The 18,528-nt window shown below is 58.3% G+C and overlaps 1 protein-coding gene across 2 annotated transcripts in view; it reads left to right on the top strand.

The window, feature by feature from the left end:
* Positions 1–15,489, top strand: part of DSCAML1 (DS cell adhesion molecule like 1) — a 97,947-nt gene extending 82,458 nt beyond the window's left edge. For both annotated transcript variants that reach the window (XM_066981136.1, XM_066981137.1), the window contains 22 exons: positions 588–787; positions 1,211–1,307; positions 1,496–1,624; positions 2,052–2,219; positions 2,355–2,425; positions 3,548–3,788; positions 4,532–4,678; positions 4,748–4,903; positions 6,048–6,187; positions 7,659–7,812; positions 8,020–8,137; positions 8,244–8,407; positions 8,496–8,594; positions 10,026–10,214; positions 10,628–10,915; positions 11,001–11,156; positions 11,306–11,336; positions 11,550–11,668; positions 11,928–12,080; positions 12,247–12,441; positions 12,743–13,054; positions 14,627–15,489. In XM_066981136.1, coding sequence (XP_066837237.1) covers positions 588–787; positions 1,211–1,307; positions 1,496–1,624; positions 2,052–2,219; positions 2,355–2,425; positions 3,548–3,788; positions 4,532–4,678; positions 4,748–4,903; positions 6,048–6,187; positions 7,659–7,812; positions 8,020–8,137; positions 8,244–8,407; positions 8,496–8,594; positions 10,026–10,214; positions 10,628–10,915; positions 11,001–11,156; positions 11,306–11,336; positions 11,550–11,668; positions 11,928–12,080; positions 12,247–12,441; positions 12,743–13,054; positions 14,627–15,072 — 3,773 coding nt within the window. In that variant the 3' untranslated portion in view covers positions 15,073–15,489. The remainder of the gene's footprint in view (positions 1–587; positions 788–1,210; positions 1,308–1,495; positions 1,625–2,051; positions 2,220–2,354; positions 2,426–3,547; positions 3,789–4,531; positions 4,679–4,747; positions 4,904–6,047; positions 6,188–7,658; positions 7,813–8,019; positions 8,138–8,243; positions 8,408–8,495; positions 8,595–10,025; positions 10,215–10,627; positions 10,916–11,000; positions 11,157–11,305; positions 11,337–11,549; positions 11,669–11,927; positions 12,081–12,246; positions 12,442–12,742; positions 13,055–14,626) is intronic.
* The last annotated feature ends 3,039 nt before the right edge of the window (positions 15,490–18,528 follow it).

Below are 18,528 nucleotides of genomic sequence, written 5' to 3'. Positions count from 1 at the left end.
CCGCTCGCCCACCCAAAACCCGAGTCCTCCTGGTGGTGATGGCACCCCGCAGGGTGCTGCGCCTGGGTGGGCGGTGGGCACAGCTGGGGGCTCCCCTCCCTTCCTTTGCATCTTGGGGGGAATCTTCGAGGGGGTGGGGGGGGGAAATTTCTCCGGCATCTGCAATGCAAAAGCTGCCTTGCTGATGTGGAATCGCGCTCTATATTCTGCCCAGGTTTATACGAGTGAATTATGCAAATCTGTGATGGAAAACATTCTTCCTCTCATCCTCGGGAGTGTAAAACCTTAGTCAATAATTCATACTCGCACGTCTCAGACTGGAGGCTTTCTCTTCATTATAGTGTGCGCTTGGTTATTTGTCTTTCACGTTTTATTGTCTACCCCGGTGTAATGCTATGCATTATAAAATTTATCTGCTTCATTATTTTATGATCCTGAGCCGTATAATGCAGCGAAACGATTCCACTTCGGGCTGCGTGGCCTCTCGGTGAGCCCCGCACCCACGGCCTCCCCGCGGGGTGCTGCGGGCTGCGGCCGTCCCCACCGGGCGAGGCGAGGGGGCGCTGACCCCCGGCTCCCTCCCGCAGTCCCCGCCATGATCACATCCCACCCCAACACCACCATCGCCATCAAGGGGCAGAGCAAGGAGCTGAACTGCACGGCGCGGGGCGAGCGGCCCATCATCATCCGCTGGGAGAAGGGCGACACCGTCATCGACCCCGACCGCAACATGCGCTACGCCATCACCACCAAGGACAACGGCGACGAGGTCATCTCCACCCTCAAGGTGAGGGGCTGGGCTCTGGGGGTTTCATCCCGCTGCCGTTCCCGAGCATCCTTGCATGTCTGGCACAGGGGCAGTTAATGCAGAAAAGCTGCTTGCAGTGCCTTGCGAAGAGCTAAAACCAGCCACTGTTCTCGTGCTGTGATGGCCCTGAAAATGAAATCCAGTGGGTTACATTTTCCTTGCACTAAATTTTGCCTTCCTGTGCAGAGGGATCTGGTTCTAAAAGTGCTGGGCAGTGCCAGGGATGCCTCAAAGTATAAAAGCTCTGGGCACATCTGAGCAGGGGTTAGGAGTTTGGGGCAACCTGCGCCCACAGGCACAGCTCCCCCGGGGCAGGAGTGGGCTGGGGTCCCTGCAGGAAGACGGGGGCTTGGGGCAGCCAAGGCTGAGGTGGCTCCTTTCTTCTCCCCAAACTATTCATAGCTGAAACCAGCTGACCGTGGGGACTCCGTCTTCTTCTCTTGTCACGCGATCAACTCGTATGGTGAAGACAGAGGCCTGATCCAGCTCACCGTCCAAGGTACGTGTCCATGTGTGTGAGCCCAGTGTGCGCTGCCCGTCACCGAACCCACGAGGGCTGCCGAAGGAATGCAAACTCGCGCACGGGGTGTGGGATGTGGCAAAGCTTCACAGGGTCCTGCTATTTCTGGTTTTTTTCTCTCCCTGTCACCCCGCGCTTTGGCTCTTGACCCCCCGTGTCTCCCCAAGAGCCCCCTGACCCTCCGGAGCTGGAGATCCGCGAGGTGAAAGCCCGGAGCATGAACTTGCGATGGACTCAGCGGTTCGACGGGAACAGCATCATCACCGGCTTCGACATCGAGTACAAGAACAAGTCCGGTAGGTGCCGGTGGACCCCCCCTGTGCCACCCCGTGGCTGGGGCTCGCTGCTCCCTGGGGCCGGGCTGTGCGGGCAGGTGCAGAGCTGGCCCCATCACCCCCGTAAAGGGAATGTTCTGCACCCTGCTCCTTTGATGAAGAAAGGAGAGAGCGGCATTCATGAAATATGTTAATTTATGTTAGATGGGAGCATTTGAAAGGGAATATTTAAAGAGACAATATTTGCAAGAAGCCAAACTGAGAGCCAAATAACAGCAAGGAGGGGGACGCAGAGTCTCTAGTGGGGGACCCCGCTGCGAAAGCCTTTGGGGACTTCAGCATCCACCTGCCCGGCATGGCTGGGATGGAACATGTCCCTCTTGGTGCCACAGGCCAGGGGATGGCATTCGGGTGCTGAATCCCCTTTCTTATTCTTCTGCTTTTCCAGATTCCTGGGATTTTAAACAGTCCACGCGCAACATCTCCCCAACCATCAACCAGGCGAACATTGTGGACCTCCACCCCGCCTCGGTGTACAGCATCCGCATGTACTCCTTCAACAAGATCGGCCGCAGCGAGCCCAGCAAGGAGCTCACCATCAGCACGGAGGAAGCAGGTGCTGCTCACGGCCTGGGGGCTGTGTCCTCGACGTAAAGCTGGCTGCAGCCGAGCTCTCTTTCGGATGAGTGTTTTTGTGCCAAGGGGGGCCTTTCCCTTCTCAACACCCTCTTTCGGGTCTGTTTTTCTCTAGCTCCTGATGGGCCTCCGATGGATGTCACCTTGCAGCCGATGACGTCCCAGAGCATCCAGGTCACCTGGAAGGTGCGTGGGGCTGGGGCACTGCAGGGGCTTTCCTTGGCCACGCAGTCTTACGCAGCACAAAGATGCACGAGGGCATGGGGGAGAAAAACCTGCTCTCCCTCCCCATGTCGGGCATGTCACCTTCCTGCTTCCCTCGCCCTGGGATGGAGCCACGGCAGCCACGTGCCTGTGGGGCAGCGCAGTCGGTGCTGTGCCAAATGCAGTCCTGGTGCTGGGCACACGGAGCAAACAGGGCTCCTGGTGCAAACCCCATCCCAAGCCCCATGGGGCAGGCTGCTCCAGGACCAGGACGTTTCCTTGGAGGTACAAGGGCCAGGACAATTTCTGAAACATCATGAAAATTTGAAGGCTGGGCTTGCGCTCGGCTGCATCATGCAGGGTCCGTATTAATCATGTTTGATAACAAGCTAATTATCTCACAGGATATCCATGGGGGGCCATGGGGAAAGAGAGAATAAATATGGAAAAACTGAGACATTTAGTTGCAAACTGTTCAAGCAAAGATCAATATAGTTCAGAATCAGATTTATTTTTCAGAAGGTGCATAATGAAAAATAAAATTGATTATAAAGTTAGGACTTCAGAATGAACTGGTAAGTCAATAAATTTAGGGTTCCAGCTTCTCCCCCCTCCTCCTAGGTCCTGAAAAACAGATTAATGAAAAATAAGATTCACTTGAAAGATAAGTCAGTTCATTTTAGGAGTATTTCAGAGAGATGGATTGCGCTGGCTTTGTAACATAAATTTGCAATCAACCCTATTGATTTCTTAATGCTTCAGAGGAATATTGTTAAGATTGATTTAAACCTGGCCTCGTGCACTCCTAAGGCTGGCTCGGGGCTGTCCCGTCCTGCTGCCAGGCTCTGCCCATCACCTCCCGGTGGGACCCCTCTGGTGGCCCTCTTGGAGCTGGTGACACTTTTGTGACTCTTCCTACGTGCCCGAGCAGCCCAGGGCTCTCCGAGGCCATCCTCTGTGTGCCCCGAGCTGCAGTGCTGACGAGGAGCCTTCGTCCTCCATCCTCTGTATGAGCAATAGGAGGAGGACTTGCCTCGCCTCCACCTCCCCTCCTGCAGAGCCTGGGCCATGACACCACCCCATCTCGTATCCCCAATTCTTCAGGCCCCAAAAAAGGAGCTGCAGAACGGGGTGATCCGCGGCTACCAGATCGGGTACCGGGAGAACAGCCCGGGCAGCAACGGGCAGTACAGCATCGTGGAGATGAAGGCCACGGGGGACAGCGAGGTCTACACGCTGGACAACCTGAAGAAGTTCGCCCAGTACGGGGTGGTGGTGCAGGCCTTCAACCGCGCGGGGACGGGGCCGTCGTCCAGCGAGATCAACGCCACCACGCTGGAGGACGGTAAGGCTGCCGGGGACGGTTTCCACCCGGCAGGGTCGTGGGCAGCCTCAGGCATCTTAAAAACAACAGGAAAAAGTTTTGCAGCGCGTTTGCTCAGCAGTTTTTCATACTTAATTAAGGCTCTCGTTAGCCTGTCAAACCATGTTCATTTCCTGGCTACATTAGCACTCCTCCTGGGGTATTCAAGGGCCCCTGTTTTAGCAATAGTGTCTTTTCCGTAATTATATTACCTTCATTTTGTTCAAACGGACTATCTGTATTAGTTTATTATACTCAGTCCCTAATTACATGGTGCTTATATTTTTACACCTAAGTAATATGAAACAATAATCATTTTCAAAGAGGATCGTTACGGTGATGTATTATCATTTAAATGCTCATAAAAATTAGAGTTACCTCTTATGGGGCAATGGGATCTAATTACCTCGCATCCAGCCAGCTCTCCCGCTCGCCCCTCGCTGGGAAGTGCAGTGTGTCCCGGCAGCCCTCGTCCTCAGGAGCACAGCGGCTGCACCCGCTGCGGGGGTCTGGAAGGAGCAAAGCACCTGTTGGAGGCAGGATCAGAGCTAGGGGCTTGGGGAGAAGGGCAATGGGGCCATGGCCAGGGGTTCCATGGAGAGCCGAGGTGCTGGGGAGCCTGGCGGGTGTGGATAGGGTGGCTTGGACATGGGAATCAGCTCCTGGAGGTGGGCGCGAGGGGAGAGGTGCTGGCATCGTCCTCCCGCTGACCGCCCCCTCCTCAGTCCCCAGCCAGCCCCCCGAGAACGTGCGGGCCATCTCCATCACGTCGGACGTGGCCGTCATCTCCTGGTCGGAGCCCCCGCGCAGCACCCTCAACGGCGTGCTCAAGGGGTACCGGGTCATCTTCTGGTCCCTCTACATGGACGGAGGTGAGTGTCCCTGGGGCACGGGGCACGCGGGGGGTGGTGGTGCGGGGCTGACGGGCGCTGTCCCCGCAGAGTGGGGCGAGATGCAGAACATCACAACCACGCGGGAGCGAGTGGAGCTGCGGGGCATGGAGAAGTTCACCAACTACAGCGTGCAGGTGCTGGCGTACACCCAGGCCGGCGACGGCGTCCGCAGCAGCGTGCTCTACATCCAGACCAAGGAGGACAGTGAGTGGCACTGCCCCTGGAGCTTTCCCCTGGGATCCCAGTAATGGGATTGCAGATGGGGAGGTGCAGTGGGATCCAGGGCTCCCCAAAAACCCCTGGCACGCAGGGAGGTGGCACAGCTGCTGTGCCCGGGGCAGGCGGGTGTGCACGTGCACCTCCCTGTTCCCTGCCTGATGAACCACAGTCGTATGTGTTAATCAGGTGGGAGAATATCGAGCTGTAGGAGCCACTGGCTAGGAATAAAGAGAAGAGGTTTGCAGCCCCGGGAGCTGGGCTCCTCCATCCTTTTCTCCATGCTGGATTTGCAAAAGGCCTGACCCCAAGTCTCATCCGTGGGCTGGGGGCAGTGGCAGTGGCTCTGCTGGGCATGCGACAAGGGACAGCAGCGGGTGCAGGAGCTGCAGCACCCCGGGTCCAGCCCTGAGCACCTTGGGTGCTGCCGCCAGGGCTGGCGCGTGCGTGCTCTGCTCAGCGGGCAATCGCTTTATGGGTCAGACGCGCTGCCAGGGCCCTTCCTCTGTCTTTTGACCACCGCAGGCTGCAATCTGTCAGAGGTTCCGTGGGCAGACATATGTTGTGGGGCTGATTAGGCCGATAGGCACGCTGTAATCCAGGCACAAGGCGCCAAAGGGCCAGCGAGCCTGCGGAGGGCTGGGTGTGCCCGCGGGTGGGTGCTGGCGAGGGGCGCGTAGAAACGGCTGTGGGTGTGCGGGGAAACCCCCGGTGTGCAGCCACAGCACGACATTTCCCTTTTTATTTTATTTTTTTCTTTTCCTTAAGTGCAGATATTTAAATATTTACACCCCTGCCTGCCCTACTTTAATGCCATTATCTCCATAGCAGAGCAGCCCCTGCCCAGGAGCCGCCCGGGGAAGCAGCAGCTGCTGGGGCAGCGCAGCTGGGCAGGGGAAGGCTGAGGCCGGGCACTTAGCGGATTAAGGAGCCAGACACCAGAAGCCAATCACTGGTTCTAAAGCCGAGCTGCAATTAACCCAACAGCCTTCCTGTGGGCAGGGGGCCAGAGCCACCCGTGGAGAGGTGGCCGTGACCCAGGGCCAGCCGTGCTGTCCTGCAGGCAGGGGGGTGCAAGGGGCCCCCGGGTCCCTCCTGTGGCCCCGGCTCTGCCACACTCTTGCTCCTTCAGTTCCAGGTCCCCCGGCTGGCATCAAGGCTGTGCCATCCTCAGCCAGCAGCGTGGTGGTCTCCTGGCTGCCCCCGGCAAAGCCCAACGGCATCATCCGCAAGTACACCATCTTCTGCTCCAGCCCCGGCTCGGGGCAGCCGGTGAGGGCACGGGGATGGGGACGGGGCTGGGGACGTGCCCTGGTGTCCTGGGCAAACGTGGCAGGAGGCAGGAATAGGATTACGGGGACCTGCCCCAGCTGCTGCAAGGGGGATGATGCAGGTGGGGCCGTGCATCCAGCCTGTGACAGCTCAGGGGTGTCTGGGGAAAGGCCCCCATGGGTGCTCTGTTAGTCCCATCAACTAGCTGTTGCCTCCTGCCGGCGTTTCTCCACTCCTCACTCACTCCAGATGGGGAAATATGCAAGCAGCTGACCAAAAATAAAATAGAAATTAAACCTGGTCCCATCCCTCCTTCGCGAGGGAGAGGTTGATGGGAGGTCTGCAGACTAGTGCTTATCAAAAGCTCCTTCTCAAACTCATTTCACTATCTGAGCCTCTGGTTTCCAGGGCAACATAATCTTTTCATCAAAGCAACTGGTAAAACCACTGGGATCCGATATTGTTTTCTTGGCATCTTGTCAAAACTGTCATTTGGTTAAAAAAAATTATGTATACTATACAATATTCATATAGGTGTCTGCTTGTGGGGTACATTTACATCCGCGGGCCCCACAAGGGTGCGCGTTTGCGGATGATGAACGTGCAGCTGCCTGCACGCAGCCGTGTTTGCACACAGAGAGAACGCATCCATCCATCCATGCATCCATCCATCCATCCATCCATCCATCCATCCCGAGCAATAGCCCCTTCGGGATCGAGTGCCTGTCCCCCTGCCTCATGCTGACAGGCTAAGGACAGCAGGACGGTGCTCTCAGGGTGGTTCTTCCCCACGTGGCATGGTTTGTACAGGGAGATGTGGCCCCAGTGCAACACAAACCAGCAGAGAGCTTGTGTTCTGCCTCGTCGTGGGGTTGGGAGCCAGACCATGCCGGAGGAACCCCCACAGGGTCGGGACAGCCGCTGCGTTGGCTGCTGGTGGTGCTGAGACAAGCCCCTGTGGGATTTTGGGGACCCCCTCCCTGCTGCCCCCCAGTGCAGAGGGGTTCGGCTGCCCAGCCGGGCCCTGCCCCGCGCCCTGCTGCAGCCCAGGGCAGCGTTGTTTCCCTGGAACTAACCACGCCGTCGCAGCCATCTGTTCCTCGCGCTCTGGCCTGGGCTCCCTGGAGAAATGACGACACCAGCCGGCTCACGCGGGCATTGAGAAACGCCGAGCGGGGCTGAACGGCTTCTGGGGAGCAAAGCCCCAGCACCCCGAGGAGAGCTGGGTGGGGTGGAGGGCGCCCAGGGACCTCCTTTGCCCTCTGCCAGGCGATGGGAGCGAGGGCTCGAGCCTGCTGGCGGTGGGGATGTGCTGGTACCAGTGCCGTGGGGATGCCGGGGTGCAGGCAGCTGGCCCACGAAGAGCTTTTCTCCACTGACAGCTCAGGTAGTTTTGCCCAGGCTGGTTGTGCTGAGGGCGATGCAGCCGAGGGTCTAACAGTGGCTGTGCCCCCTCCTGCCCCCCTCCCAGGCCCCCAGCGAGTACGAGACCAGCCCCGACCAGCTCTTCTACCGCATCGCCCACCTGAACCGCGGGCAGCAGTACATGCTCTGGGTGGCCGCCGTCACCTCCGCCGGCCGCGGCAACATCAGCGAGAAAGTCACCATCGAGCCTGCCGGGAAAGGTACGGGGGGGACGGGGACCCTAAGAGGCTGTGCCTGGCACCCGGGCAGTGGGGACACGCCGGGGCCACCGGCTCACTGCGGGGACGAGCGTCCTGGTCCCACGCAGAGGCTTGTCCCTGGGTGCCCCCTGTCCCGGCAGTGCCTTGGGGCTCAGCTCTCGGTACAAGCCCGGGGTATGCCAGGCTGACCGCCTCCTTGCCCCCCAGCCCCTGCCAAGATCATCTCGTTCGGAGGCACGGTCACCACCCCCTGGATGAAGGACGTGAGGCTGCCCTGCAATTCGGTGGGGGAGCCCGTCCCCGCCATCAAGTGGACCAAGGACAGGTACCGAGTGCCAGGCAGCCCCTGCCACGGCGCGGGACAGGGACCAGTGCCGGGTGCCCCGTGCCTGTCCCGTGCCAGGCTGAGGCACGCTGTCCCCTCCCGGCAGCGAGGACTCTGCCATCCCTGTGACGGTGGACGGCCACCGGCTGATCCAGGCTAACGGCACGCTGGTGCTGCGCTCGGTGAAGGCCGAGGACTCCGGCTACTACACCTGCACCGCCACCAACACCTGGGGCTTCGACACCATCATCATCAACCTGCTGGTGCAAGGTGAGGGGCGCCGGTGGGGCGCAGCGCCGGCTGCCTCGGGGGGAGGAGGTTTGGGGCGGGTGCTCACGGGGGTTTGCGCTGTCCCCAGTGCCCCCGGACCAGCCGCGCCTGACCGTGTCGAAGACCTCGGCTTCGTCCATCACGCTGGCCTGGATCCCTGGGGACAACGGGGGCAGCTCCATCCGAGGTACGTAATAACGAAGGGCACATCACTAATTACTCAGGTGCTGGTGGCCAGGGCCAGCCCCAGTGTTGCCTCCACATCTCCCAGAGCTGATGTGGATCTGAGCGCCCCAGAGCAGGATTTGTGCCCCGGTGTCTGCCGTCTCTGGGAGGCTGGGGGCTTCAGGAGGGCCCCAGGACCATCCCTGCTTTCCAGAGCCTCCTTTCTGCTCTGATTCATCTAATGAATTATACTTTGAAACAGCTGCACACCAAGGGGGGAGCAGGGAGAGGGGAAGGAGACCTCGCTTACAATTAATTAAAAGCATGAAAGTAATTACAAGCAAATCTCCCCAGCCAGCAGCCTTTCACTCCAACGGACTCTGTTGATAAATTTGGTTATAATTGGATTAGAAATATTAAAAACATGCTGCATCTACTAAATAAATAAATACCAGGTGGCAGGCACCAGGGGTGCCGGGTGCTGCGGGGTGCCTGGGTGGGCGTCCACGGGGCTGGGAAATCTTGGGGGGGGGGAACGGAGCCTGCCCAGGGCAGCCCCGGGTACACCCCCAGGTACTCCCGGGGTGCCTGAGCTCAGGCAGGTGCAGGAAGGCTCCGGTGCAGTGCACAACACTTGGTTCTGCTCGTGGTGCACACGCAGCAGCAGAAAGCCTTCCTGCCTGCTATTTTTGCTGGAGAACTGGCAAAGGAAAAATGCAAAAATGGCCAAATCCGGTGATGCAGCACGGAATTTGGGAATTTTTGCATAGCCAAAAAGGTCAGAACAGTCAAAGTCGTGGTTCCCACAGCAACAGGGTCGGGCCTGATCCACGCCTGCTGCAGGGCGTTTGCGTCCTGGCTCCACGGGTGTCCCCGTACCGGGCAGGCAGCGCCCGCTGCCGATGCCAGGCACGCATCCAGCGCCGGGTGAGCGGGTCTGTGCCGCGCCAGCGTGCTCGGCAATGCGGCACCTTGTCCCAGCTGCCGTGCACACGTGTGCCTCTCCCTGGGAAAGCCCGGAGAGCCGCTACCAGGCATCTTGTTGACGGCAGCGTAACAGGTTTGTTCATCTAGGACACGGTGTGCTTCCTAATACTCTTAATCATGTGAAAGGAGGCGGCGTTCGATGACAGAAGCAACTTCCTAGCAGCTTCCCAAGGGAGCTAGTTAATTCTGCCTTTCCCTTTATAGCCTCGCACCAATCAATCACGGCTCGCACTCCCCGCACTCCCGTGCAAAAACAAGTAATTGGTGCTGTGCTGGTGGTGCTGGATACGGGCACGGACCCCGAGCTGCTCCCTGCAGCCCCTCGCACCGGGCCGAGGAGCTGCCTCCAGCTTGGGGATGGAGCTGGGGATCGGGCTCCCCGGGGAGGGCACAGGGCACTGCCGGAGCTTGGTGCTGGCCCAAAGCCGTGGCTGCAGGCACCGTTCCCCTTGTCCCCCACCCCCAGGCTTCGTGCTCCAGTACTCGGTGGACAACAGCGAGGAGTGGAAGGACGTCTTCATCAGCTCCTCGGAGCGCTCCTTCAAGCTGGAGAGCCTCAAGTGCGGCACCTGGTACAAGGTGAAGCTGGCGGCCAAGAACAGCGTGGGGGCTGGCCGCATCAGCGAGATCATCGAGGCCAAGACCCACGGCAGGGGTGAGCCCCGCGGGGCGGGGGGGAGCTGGGATTTACTGCTGGCTAGGGGCAGATAAACCCCGCTACCCTCTGTAACCCTTGGCGAGGAGGTGGCAGCGAGTAGCTTTGACCAGAGATGAGAGATTTCTGCCTTGGCCGATGACCTCTGCCATCATACATCACTGTGCTGCGGCACCAAGGAGCCTGCTTTGGCTGGGAAGCCCCAGGGCTCCCTGCCGTGCTCTCGCTGGGCAGCTCCACGTTTCCATGCTGCACCCCAGGGCCCTTTTCCTCCCTGCTTTGCCCCTTCCTCTGCTGTTTTTGGCTTTGTATTTTTGTCCTGATGTAAAAAGCAGGGGATGGGGACGCCGGCAGAACGGGGAGGCCGTGGCCGTGTCCTCCGCGGCGGCACGCTGACGGCTCCTCTCCCGCAGAGCCCTCCTTCAGCAAGGACCAGCACCTCTTCACCCACATCAACTCCACGCACGCCAGGCTGAACCTCCAGGGCTGGAGCAGCGGGGGCTGCCCCATCACCGCCATCGTCCTGGAGTACCGGCCCAAGGGCAACTGGGGCTGGCAGAGCCTGCGCACCAACAGCTCCGGGGAGCTCTTCCTGACCGAGCTGCGCGAGGCCACCTGGTACGAGCTCCGCATGAAGGCCTGCAACAGCGCCGGCTGCGGCAACGAGAGCACGCAGTTCGCCACGCTGGATTACGATGGCAGTGAGTGGGGGGGGCTGGGCCGGGGGCCGTGCTGTCCGGGGGGGACACGCTGGGAGCGCTGACCGCCCGCCCGCCTCTGCTCCAGGCACCATCCCGCCCATCAAGTCGGCCCAAGGGGAGGGGGACGACGTGAAGAAGCTCTTCACCATCGCCTGCCCCGTCATCCTGGCCACGCTGGGGGTGGCCCTGCTCTTCATCATCCGCAAGAAGAGGAAGGAGAAGCGGCTGAAGCGGCTGCGAGGTGAGAGGCGCGGGGCCCAGGGGCACTGCCCACAAAGCACGGCCCCAGACCCATGTACATCTATACCAGCATGTTATGGATGAGGTCTCAAAAAGCTTCCTTTTTTCCCAACCCCCCCCCCCCCCCTTTTTTTTTTTCCTTTCCCACAGATGCCAAGAGCTTGGCAGAAATGCTGATCAGGTGGGTCCCGTTCACAGGCTGTTGGGAGGGGATGCTGGGCAGCCCTGGGCTGCTTATAAAGCCCCGCTGGGAGCTGAGTTGGCTGCTCACAGGGTGCTGGTGGGGGCCAGAGGGCTGCAGGGGCTGGGGAAGAGCCGCTGAGCCCGTGCCAGGCTCGAGCCACAGGGGCTCTCCCCAGTAATCGCCGGGTCTGCGTCCCCTCTTACCTCGCAGCAAGAACAACCGCAGCTTCGACACACCGGTGAAGGGCCCCCCGCAGGGCCCCCGCCTGCACATCGACATCCCCCGCGTGCAGCTGCTCATCGAGGACAAGGAGGGCATCAAGCAGCTGGGTAAGCACCCTGCCCTCCCTCAGCAGCACCTGGCTGGGGAGGGATGAGAGCCAGGGGTGGGCACAGCCCGCCCTGTCCCTGCATTGTCCCCTTGGCACAGCTCCATGGGTCTGGGGGCAGGTCTGGGGGGGCTCTGGGGCACAGAAGATGCCCCTCACCAGCTGGGGAATGCCTTGGATGAGCTGGGGAGGGGCTGGCAGGCAGCTACAACAGACACCTCGCTACGGAAAGAGCTCTGAGCTGCTGCTGCTTCCCGCAGGAGATGACAAAGCCACGATCCCGGTGACAGACACCGAGTTCAGCCAAGCCGTAAACCCCCAGAGCTTCTGCACAGGCGTGTCGCTGCATCACCCTGCCCTGATCCAGAACACGGGGCCGCTCATCGACATGTCGGACATACGCCCGGGCACCAGTAAGTGCTGGGCTGGGGGCGCTGGGGGCACTGGGGGCAGACAGCGCTGGGCACCCCCCGGGTGCTGCCATGGCTGAAAGCAGCTGCAGGCAAGGCAGAGGGAGCAGGCAGCGCTGCAGTGAGGTGGCTCTGACTGAGCCTGCGTGACCCTGCCACCATTTCCTAGACCCTGTGTCAAGGAAGAGCATCAAGTCCGCGCACAGCACCCGCAACCGGTACTCCAGCCAGTGGACCCTCACCAAGTGCCAGGCGTCCACGCCGGCGCGCACCCTCACGTCGGACTGGCGGACGGTGGGCTCGCAGCACGGCATCACCGTCACCGAGAGCGACAGCTACAGCGCCAGCCTCTCCCAGGACACGGGTACGAGCAAGTACAGGGCATTGCAGGGTTAGGATGCGCTGTTAGGGGAAGTAATATTCCCTGCGGTGGGGCTGTGCCCAGCCCAGGTGAGGCAGGACCCTGCTGCCATCTCCCTGTCCTCGCCAGGGGCTCCTTGGTGGCTCCTGAGCCCCAAGGGCTGTCGGGTGCTGGGGAGGTCTGGCTGGGTGCACCACTTCAGGGACACGTTCCCCAAAGCAGAGCGGGACAGGCAGCATCAGTCCCGGGGCAGGCAGCATCAGTCCCGGAGCAGGCAGGTGTCTGATGCGTCCTCCCTCCGCAGACAAGGGCCGGAACAGCATGGTGTCGACGGAGAGCGCCTCGTCCACCTACGAGGAGCTGGCGCGCGCCTACGAGCACGCCAAGCTGGAGGAGCAGCTGCAGCACGCCAAGTTCGAGATCACCGAGTGCTTCATCTCCGACAGCTCCTCCGACCAGATGACCACGGGCACCACCGACAACGCCGACAGCATGACCTCCATGAGCACCCCGTCGGAGCCCGGCATCTGCCGCTTCACCGCCTCCCCGCCCAAGCCCCAGGACAGCGAGCGGGGGAAGAGCGTGGCCGTGCCCATCCCGCACCGCGCCAGCAAGAGTACGTAGCACGGGGGCTGGGCAGGGCACATCAAATATGAGCACAAAGGTACCACGAGGTGGTTCCTGCAAAGGGACAGGGAGAGGAGATGGGGAAAGAATCCTTTTTTTGGATCCCTTTTTTCCTCCCTGCACAGTAACTGGGTTTTACCGTCGTGATTCTTAAGTGTTTATTTACATGAAAATCCAAATTCTCCGTATAGCGTAGTACACTCATGTCAGAATCTGTTGGATTGTGTCAGACTCTAATTGACGTTAATATGGTCTGTCAGCTTCTGATGCACGCCAGGAGGGTGTAAGAGATTCTGGTAGAACCCAGCAGAACATTCAGAGGTTGAGACGGAACCCAAAGGGATATCAGAAGTCCTTAAACCCTCCTGTATTTTAATCAACTCTGTAAGACTGTTTTATTGCAATCTGTTGGACCGTTGAATCTATAGAAGTCCTTTAGAATCTGTCAGAATCTCTTGCAGCCTAATAGGTTTTAATAGATTCTGACAGATCCTACTAGGTTTTAAGTGGCTCTGTCAGATTATGAAACAAATATATTAGATTCTGACAGACTGTGTCCGAACCTCTTGCAACCTAACGGAGTAATAGGTTCTGACTAAGTCTGCTGCGTGCTCCGTCTTCCAGATTCCAGGAGATTCTAACAGGGATTTTTCAAAGCTTGCAGCAGATTATCCGAGACATTAACAGAGTGTAATGGAATCCACCGGAGTCTGATGCGTGGTAGCAAATATTGCTTCGTATGTTAAATCTAGCAGAATCTGTCGCAATCATTCCATATCGAGGAGATCGGGACAGATTTTGCTGGATTCTAACAGCCCTAGTGAAATGTGGCCGGATATTGCAGGGGGGACAGATGTGACCAGCTGTTTGCCGCTGCTGGGCTTTGGTTCCAAATGTGGCCAGATGTTTGCAAGCCGTACAACAACTGCTGCAGAGGCGGGCCCATTTAGAGCTGCATCCAGATGTTTCTGGCAGCTGTGCCTCTACCAGACGTGTCCAGATGTTTCCAGATGCTGCACAGCTGCAGCCAGATGTCTCCCAGCATAGCCAGAGGTTTGCAAGATGACCACACACACTGAAGAAACGCAGCCAGGCGGTGAAACAGGGGGCTCAGCCACAGATAGATGCTAGGCCCATGGGTAAAACCACCAAATCTGGTGTTTTTCTGTCGGATGAGCTCAACATCTGCCAGGTGTCAGAGGTGGAGGCACAAGGACCTTGTTCCTTGGGATAAGGCACCGGCCAGGACGCATTATTGAACACGGAGCACATTTGACACGGTATCACAGCAGAAACGTTACAGAGTCACAGGGGTTAGGGTTGGAAGGGACCTTCCAATACATGGCATCGAATAATGCACTGTTACACTGTGATAACTGTTACAGTCCCTTTTTTATCGCTACCATGCCTGTAGTGAAACACGACAGGCGCAGCGCATGCCGCACACCCCAGCCCTAGGACAGCGCACGCCACCACGTCCCCATGGCACGGTCCCAGCGCTGTGCAGCCTTAGTTAGGTACCCGCACAGGACCTCGCCCTCAACCCCCTTTCCTCTTGCAGGCGACTACTGCAACCTCCCGCTGTACGTCAAGTCGGAGGCCTTCTTCCGCAAGCCCGACGCCCACGAGCCGTGCCCGGTGGTGCCTCCCCGGGAAGCCTCCATCCGCAATCTGGCCCGGGGCTACCACCCGCCCGCCCGGCACCTGACGCTGGAGCCCGGCACCAAGCCCCCGGGGCTGCCGCCCCCCACCTCCGCCACCACCTTACCTCAGAGGACTCTCCCCATGCCCACCCCGGCCGGCACCGCCGCTGCGCCCACTGCTGCGCCCGCTGCCACCGCCGAGCCCCCCACGGCCGCCGCTGCCGCCCCCGCCGAGCCGCGCGCACCCACGCACTCCAAAGTGGGGGGCTCGCGGGACTCGCTGCTAGAAATGAGCACGTCGGGCGTGGGCAGGTCTCAGAAACAGGGGGCTGGCGCCTACTCCAAGTCCTACACGCTGGTGTAGGGCAGCGCGGGCACCGCCACGGACTCAGCTCCTCCCCGGCGCTATTTCTATTTAAGTCACGGACTTGTACATAAGGAACTCTTTTGTATAAATGAAACTATTTTCTTCTTCTCCAAACAGAAAAAGAAACCAGGGCACAAAGAATTTGATGTTACAGATTAAAAAAAAAATATAATATATATGTAAACATATATATATATTTCACATCATTTTGAAAGGGGCACAAGGAAAGACTCAGCGACTTTTTTCCCTGATCTCGTCGGTGGTTTTTGACAAAGGAACGTCTCAAAGACATTGCATGCTATTTTACTGTTCTGAAAACAACAGGAGTTGCTTCAATTTGCAAATGCTTATGTGTTAATACCTTTTTCTATGAAAAAAAAACCAGCGCTGTGTGCAATAAAGGTTATGTTTATATGTGGGTGTTTCTTAAGTGGCCGGAGGAGCGCTTGGTGGCACTGGGTTAGGGACAGGACACCGCAGAAGGGAAGGGGGCAGCGAGCAGCCTGGGTGCCATGGAGGCAGGGAAAGGCTGGGAGCAGGGTGCCGGGCTGGTACCCCGCAGCAGAACACCCCAGCACCCAGAGCCCCCGGCCAGCAGCGCCCGGTCCCCCCTGCACCCAGCCCAGCACGCTGCACCAGCGAGGAGCCCCAGGCCAGCTCGGCACAGAGCAGCGAGCCACCAGCAGCTCCCCCGGGGCACCCCGGGGCACCCGTGGCGCAGCACACCGAGTGGATGCAGCACACCGTGGTGAGCCCGTCGCAGCACAGCAAGGCAAGAAGCAAGGCGAAGAGCCCCCCCCATGCAGCAGCAATGTGCGGTGAAGCGCAGCGCTGCGCCAGGTCGGGGTGCACGGCAGCACAGCCCGGCACGATTCTGCCCGGCTCCCTCGAGGCCACAGCTCGTGGGGACGTGGAGCATGGTGCCCCGTGGCCGGGCTGCACCAGCTACGAGCAGCCGAGCACAGCACAGCATCCTGCTCCAGCACCTGCCCCGATGAGAGCAGCTGGAGCCGAGGCAAGCAGCACGTCAGCACCACCGCCGGCAGGGCTGGCAGCCTCCCGCGCCTGCCCCTGCTGCCCGAGAGGGCAAACATAGCAGAGGACTTATGGACAGGCTTCCCCAAACTAGAACCTCGCCATCCAGGGGAGGTTCTGCTGCTATTTTAAGTCTAATCGGCTCCCTGCCTTTGTTTCCTCAGTGCCTCTAATTTATCAGCCAGTACTTTAAACAACTGTGCACTTCTCCATGCTTGTTACCCGCTGGTCCCATTTCTCATTTCTTCCTTACAGCAAGCAGACGAACTTTCTGTTTCACCTTAACTCACCTTTTTCTCCTTAAAAGAAAAAAAAAAGAAAAAAAAAACACTCTTGAAAGAAATGGTGTTTAACAGTTATAATCAAGTGCTACAGATTTAACTTTGTACCTCTACTAGATTTTTATTTTAAGTGAACGAAGAAATGGGATGTGTGACCGGCCTTGCTGGTGCCATGACCTTCCATCTCAGCTCCCAGCTTGCAGTCCCAGCCCCTGCTGGTGTCGCTGCACCGCTCAGCAGATCTTGCCGTGCCCCTTGGTTGTCTGAGTCAAACAACTCCTTAAACCCAGGGAAGCTGAAAATGCCTTGGCAGTAACCGGGCAGCTGCTTCCTCTTGGGGGGCCCAGAAAATGAGCTGTTAGGACAAGGTCTTGTGCCCATTCTCATCAGTTTTGGTGCTTATTCCGGTAACATTCCGTGCATGAAAAGAGGGCTTGGGATTCTTCTGCAGAACCTCTTTTTTTTTTTTTTTAATGTTAATCCCAAGATCTGGTGTGAATAGGATTTACTTCTACACGTTTTTCTTATTCATTCAACTTTAACAGGTTTTCGGAGACAGGAAAAAAAAAAAAAGGCATTTTTCCAAGTTAGCATGCAAGGAGGGCATGGATTTTGTCCAGCGTTTGTACACACAACATGAGCAAGGCAATTTAATGCTGCAGATCACGTTATGCGGCTCTGACATGGTCTCTTAGGACCTCAAAGAGTTTATTTGGCTTGCTGCAAGGTAAGTCATCAAGGGACAATACCAGGGAGCCAGAGGCTGGCAGACGTGCAGCGAGCAGTCAGCGGTGACTCGGCCTTTCCTTCGTCCATAGATTCCCAAAAAGCACCCGGCTGCACCTCCTGCTGCCCTCCTGCCCTGCCCTGACGCCCCCCTCGCAGCCCCTCCAGCGAACCCAAGGATCCGCACGCAGCGGCCGTGGCTCTGTCTGGAAGCGGGGTCTGTCTGACAGCACCTGCCTTCAACCGAGGGGAACCAGCCCTGCCCCTTCTGGCTCTCCCCACCAACAGGGGAAAGTGTTGACAAGCAAACTAGCACCTTTCTAAGATTGCAAGAATAGTTCAAGTGCATGTTAAACTTCAAACCCTTCTCCTGGTACAGACTTTACATGGAGCCAAGCCCCCCCCCCCCCATCTCAAAGCTGTGTTACAGCGCGGCAGCCATGCAGCACCTCTGAAATGTCAATCCCAGACTTTAAATAGAAGAGGCAAGAAAAGGCAAGTGTGTTCTCAGCTGCGAGAGTAAGTGGATTAGCAAGATAAAAAGAACAACAGATTAACGTGGCTTTATTATAATCGGCTAGTACAGATTTTCTTCTACATCTTCACAAGAATTCTCCACTTTACCTTCCCCAGCACTTACAGACCGTGGCTTTGCGTCATTCATTAACAGAATTCTAACTCCCAGCACTTGACCAGCACGCCCTCCGCTCCTTGCGAACCTGCTGCTCTTTATTCTCCCCTGGGACGCACCAAAGCTCACCGCTGCGCGCAGCAATGAACCAGGAGCTGAAGAACACAGCTGCTTCAAGCCATGCTAGCCAAACTTTGCCTCCAACAGGAAACAGGCAGCAAACCCTTCCCCCTGAGCACCTATTGTGCCACAGCACACTCAATCTCCTCATCAACCTCCCAAACAATCCCTGGTGTCCCGGTCCTGCTCCTCCCATCTCTGCTTTTATTTTCCCCTCTTTCTCAAGAACTCTGCACACTACGAAAGCCAGTACTCAGAAATAGGTGCTAAAAAACATGATCACCTTGGGCCCTGTCCCTGCCAGACCTGGAATATGTCCCTGTTCAACTCATGGCCTGGGTGACGTTTTGGAGCAAAAGACCAGAACGGGACAGTGGCTGGTAACGGGCAGCTGCCCCAAAGCCTGGTGTTAACAGAGGGCTGCCTTGGGAAGGAAAAGCAGGTTCAGCCCCAGCACGTGCAACCACAGGAGACAGTCTCACCCCCATTCCGAAGCCAAGACACCCAGAGCTCCCCAAGAAAAGCAAAAATCAGCTCACACTCAGCACGTGGCACACCTCCTGCTCCCCTTGCTGCCTGGCAGCACCCCGTTCCCAGCCAGCTTGTAGGCACCGCGTTGGGTCAGGGAAGAAAGGTGTTGTTCCACCTCGGCTCCAGCTG

The sequence above is a fragment of the Anser cygnoides genome, chromosome 21 (assembly GCF_040182565.1).
Source record: "Anser cygnoides isolate HZ-2024a breed goose chromosome 21, Taihu_goose_T2T_genome, whole genome shotgun sequence".
NCBI lineage: Eukaryota > Metazoa > Chordata > Aves > Anseriformes > Anatidae > Anser > Anser cygnoides.
Note: the sequence above shows the minus strand (reverse complement) of the source record. Positions and strands in the feature narration are given on the sequence as shown.